The sequence below is a fragment of the Sycon ciliatum genome, chromosome 1, assembly GCF_964019385.1.
Source record: "Sycon ciliatum chromosome 1, ocSycCili1.1, whole genome shotgun sequence".
Lineage (NCBI taxonomy): Eukaryota > Metazoa > Porifera > Calcarea > Leucosolenida > Sycettidae > Sycon > Sycon ciliatum.
The window spans coordinates 3,756,829-3,761,380 of NC_088643.1; the positions used below are offsets into that span (position 1 = coordinate 3,756,829).

The window sequence follows — 4,552 nt, forward strand, 5'->3', positions numbered from 1 at the left end:
CTTACTAGTACAGTAGTGGCCTGTCAAGCTGATCGGCACTAGACGAGATAGGGCGACCACCTGTGTTCGTTTTTCATTTTCATTTCGACTTTATTTTGAAGGAAAACTGTACAGGTTATCCCAGTAGATTGTGGCAACCTTGCCCTTTGCTCTTCAGTCCTAAATCATAGTACGCTTGGCACCAAATATGTTTGTGCAGGGGGACTAGCTCACATGGTAGAGCGCTCGCTTAGCATGCGAGAGGTACCGGGATCGATACCCGGGTTCTCCAGGCAAACATTTTTTTCTTCTTCGTGAATTCAGATTTGTATTCCACGTCGTTGCGCACACTCCGAACTTCGGAGGTGGTTGAAGCTTGGAGATTCCCGCGTTTTGGGTCAGCGCATGCGAGCTACTGCAAAAGCCGTGTGTTGATCATGAGTGTATGACATTCCCTTTTTGCATACCAACAGTGCATGCTACATCTGTGTCACTCAAGATTGTGGCCTCTTTGGCGCTTCACATGTGCACAAGATCTCCGAATTCTTCGAGACCCGTTCCTAAATTATTCCAGCTCATTCGACTTCTAGGAGAAGTTTCTCCAAGAAGCTAGAGAAAAAATAAGAACGCACCCTTAATGTAGTACCCTAAACAAATAAACTACGCTGTGGTAATGGATAAAACAGCTTCATCTTTGCTGGCCTTGGTGGCTGGCGTTTATAGCTAAACGTTTGAGTGAGAAGAGAACTCCGAGCGGATTCAGGTCATTGTTGGATAAGGGCTCCTGCCGCCTGTCTGACAGCAGGGCGCCAAGCCGTTTCAGGTAACAATGACGCAGTCACTTTGCCGCAGCCTCCGCCGGTTGCACTAAAGATAAGGGGCAAGAAAGAGGCCTGCTCAACTTCTTGTACCCTCTCCTCGTATGTCCGTCTCTTATCTTGATAATGCCTGGAGTAGGTCTATGCAAGGGATGAGGTCGCTGAGGCTCAGTTTGAACGCTCATGTGGGTTGAAAATCCAGACCTCGAGGAAAGAGCACATTGTCTGTGACACCATCTGCGATGTACTCATATATCTCTCAAAGTCAAACTACGCACTTCAGTGGTAGTGAGCCCGCACCCCTTTTCCCTTGACCAATGCCCTCAGACCTCGGGCCATGGTTTTCATAGCAACTTTTCCAGAACCGTGGTTTTACTCCAGTGCGTGCAGATCACAATAATAATTTATTAGTTTTACACCGTTAACTTCTGCAGAAGTCAGGCAGGGGGACTAGCTCACATGGTAGAGCGCTCGCTTAGCATGCGAGAGGTACCGGGATCGATACCCGGGTTCTCCAGGCAATACTTTTTTTACTCCAATATCTACAGTTTGTAATGTTGCAAAAGAAGGATCCACGACTGGAATTCGAACCCAGCACCCCTCCCTGTCTTTCCGGGACACTGCCATCGGGGATCACACACACCCGTGGCTCCTTCTTGCTACACTAACTGACTTGTTGAGTACCCGTTACCATGGTGATCAGGACTACTGCAGCGTCCTTCATCACAAATCTTGCCGTTACCACAATGGAATGGGATGTTTGTGCTGCACATGTGTGTGTATGCTTGCAGGCTCAAGATTACTTTGAAACGACCATAGCTGGCCCGTGGATGGAGCGCTGGGAGATTACACATCCCAACCGGCACACTAATGCCCTGAACGCAGGCGGCCTCACTGGCTGGCACTCCAAGGCGTAGAGATTAAACGTTACTTTGCGATTTCTCTCTCTCTCTCTCTCTCTCTCTCTCTCTCTATTTCTCTCTCTCCTTGTTCCTCTCTGTCTGTCTATCTGTCTCCGTTGCTGTGTGTTGTGCACATGTGGCATACGTCAAGGTGTCTAGAAACCGTGGCTAAATCACTATTGTCTTTGCGCGCACGACAGGTTGTGACTGCCGATGGCCGTCCCCATCTCCTATACTCCATTTGTTGAAGACGTTTACCATGAACCATGCATACCCTATCACCTTATACTATTCACAATTCTATCATCTTTTTTCCTTCCTCTTTGTTCATGGGAAGTGTACTCATGTACAATGTATGGCCCTTCGGACTGTGAGTTTGATTCTTTTGGCAAACACAGAGCGTGTGACTGAATAGTCACTTTGATTTCAAGAGCACTTTTTTTAAGTTTTTTATTGATTTTGAACTTAGAATAACGTCAGTTCCAGGCACGGATATTTTCATCTGATAGCTAGGCAGGTGATATACGACGTAGTTATATTTTTATAATTGTTCTTCTTTTCTCTTATTCACATTCGCCCTACGCTTGCTGGTTCAAGTCTGTCTCCTCCGTTTCACCCCTCGTTCAATTGCCTGCTCTCGGAATATTTACGATTTCACTAGTACTGCGAATGATAAGGTAATGGTTTACAGCACTATTTTTTAAATCTTTTAAAGAAATAGTTTTGCCCTGTACTGTTTGCTATGTGAGGGCTGATTGTGAGTACCGTAATGTCGCGTATAAAAGCAGGTGCTTACGGCCGTATAAGCCGATATCAGTGCTAGGCTTCTATTCAAGTCAGGCTTCTATTCAAACCACGTATCTCTATGTATGTCAACACTAAAACCAAGCTTATGTGCTGACAGTGTATAATACGAATCAGGCTTCTATTCAAAACAGGCTTACAAGACACTACATACAGTAGATGCCCGCAGACTATGCTGTGTACTGTGTAGTGCCCATACAGACCCGAGCCGGACAACAGAGGTTACGCGAATGACGTCATGAGTCAGCGGAATCGCTTGTGGCCGCCATGTTTACAGAGTGAGTTGCTAGCAGAGAGTCGTATAATTAGGACTCCCTGGTTGTTAGTGCATCGCCATGCCGCGACTATGCCAACGCATCTCAACTGATGATGTAATCGCATAACCTCTACACTTTGCCAGTCAACGGTTGCATGAACTGAACATATCGGATGTGATACACCTTCGGTAGCCTGTAAAAGGCTCAAGCGGCCTTCAAAATGCGGCGGTCCCTGTGCTGTGTAGAGAGGTCTACAGGTGGTCTCCTTATCCAGGGTTATTTGCCTGGAAGTAACGTCCCTTGGTCCCGGTTGTAGTACTAGTGGTGCTCCAGTCCTCTAGAACACTTTTGGTTACCTTGTCGGAGTGATGGCCTTCGCAGGTCACTTTACTGTGCCGAATCAACTCCACACACAAGTAGGCATGCACTGACTGGTGCCTGCATAATTAAATTTTATTATGGTATAACACTGCATGCAGATATAGCCTACAAGTGAGAAAGCCTGGCTCAGAAACACACACACATGCATACACACACACACACGCACACGCACACACACACACACACACACACACACACACACACACACACACACACACACACACACACACACACACACACACACACACACACACACACACACACACACACATACACACACACACACACACATGCATACACTACAGTAGCACAGCGATGCCGGAGGGATTCCACAAGTCGGAAATACAAAGGCGAAGAGTACACAAGAACGGCATGCAACTTGTGAGATCAGCACTAGCCGTCAGCACTAGCACAATGTAGCCTGCACGTGCAGTGGAGTGTCCATCGCTGGACTGCCATTGCTGGCTTGCCGCCGCCGCACTGCTGTGACTAAAGTAATCAGCACAGCATTCAGATAGACGCAGACACTGCAGTTAGAAGAACACAGTGCCCAGGTAAACTGTGTGAAACCGCCTGTAATGGACAGTTAGTAATGGCAAGAAAACGGAGAGAATAGCGGGTGTGTTGGGTAGGGGGGGGGGGGGGAAGGGGGAAGACACACATACAGCCAGCCATCTACAAATCCTTCTTCTTCTTCTCGCCTCCCTCATCTCCACTGCCGTCCTCGTCCTCCTCTCCTTCCTTGGTCAGGAAGCCGCTGATGGAGATCTCAATGCGCGGCTTGACGAACGCCAGGTAGAGCACCAGGACCACATGCCAGAGCGTCAAGATGCCGTAGCACGTGGCTCTCAGTATGAGTAGGTCAAGCAGACGGTAGCGCAGCGGAAAGACGGCAAACTGGAATCCGGCGAGAAGGTTGGACGCCTCGAGCCGCGCCAGGAAGAGGTGGTTGTCGCGGATGGTCTCGCTGTCGTCAGCGTTCGGTAGCGGTGTCGTGAACAGGCCGTGCGTGATGCACGCCAGGCACAGTACGTTCAACCCACAGATGATGTAGGTATAGAAGGCGCACTGCCAGGCTACCTCACAGGGCGACGAGAACAGCGGAGGGTCCATTGTGGAGCAGTATGTGGGCAGGAACGCTATGGCAATGTCCAGGACCGCGATCAGAAGGTGCATGCCTACGTAAAACGTGGCTGCCTTGCGTCCAGTGGTCTCCGCGCGGGCAGCGTTCACCAGCACACCGCCGAATACCAGCGATGCCAGGCGCACCATCCAGCTCACGCCCTGCAGGCATGCCAGCGACCCGGTGCCCGTTATCAGTGGGTAGCCGCCGCTGTCGCTATCGTCCTGCCACAGACATGCTAGCAAGTGACAGACCACATAGTCCAGGGCACCGATCACTTGTACAGCG

The 4,552-nt window shown here is 49.5% G+C and overlaps 1 protein-coding gene and 2 non-coding genes across 3 annotated transcripts in view; all 3 read left to right on the forward strand.

Moving 5' to 3' along the window:
- Positions 1-2,432, forward strand: part of LOC135810300 (uncharacterized) — a gene marked incomplete at its 5' end in the record, with an annotated part of 12,209 nt that extends 9,777 nt beyond the window's left edge. Inside the window, 1 exon segment of the mRNA XM_065323793.1 lies at positions 1,589-2,432. Coding sequence (XP_065179865.1) covers positions 1,589-1,714 — 126 coding nt within the window.
- Trnaa-agc (transfer RNA alanine (anticodon AGC)) lies at positions 199-271 on the forward strand. The gene has a single exon. It is a non-coding gene; the product is annotated as a tRNA-Ala (tRNA).
- Trnaa-agc (transfer RNA alanine (anticodon AGC)) lies at positions 1,242-1,314 on the forward strand. Its single transcript has one exon. It is a non-coding gene; the product is annotated as a tRNA-Ala (tRNA).
- Positions 2,433-4,552: the final 2,120 nt, after the last annotated feature.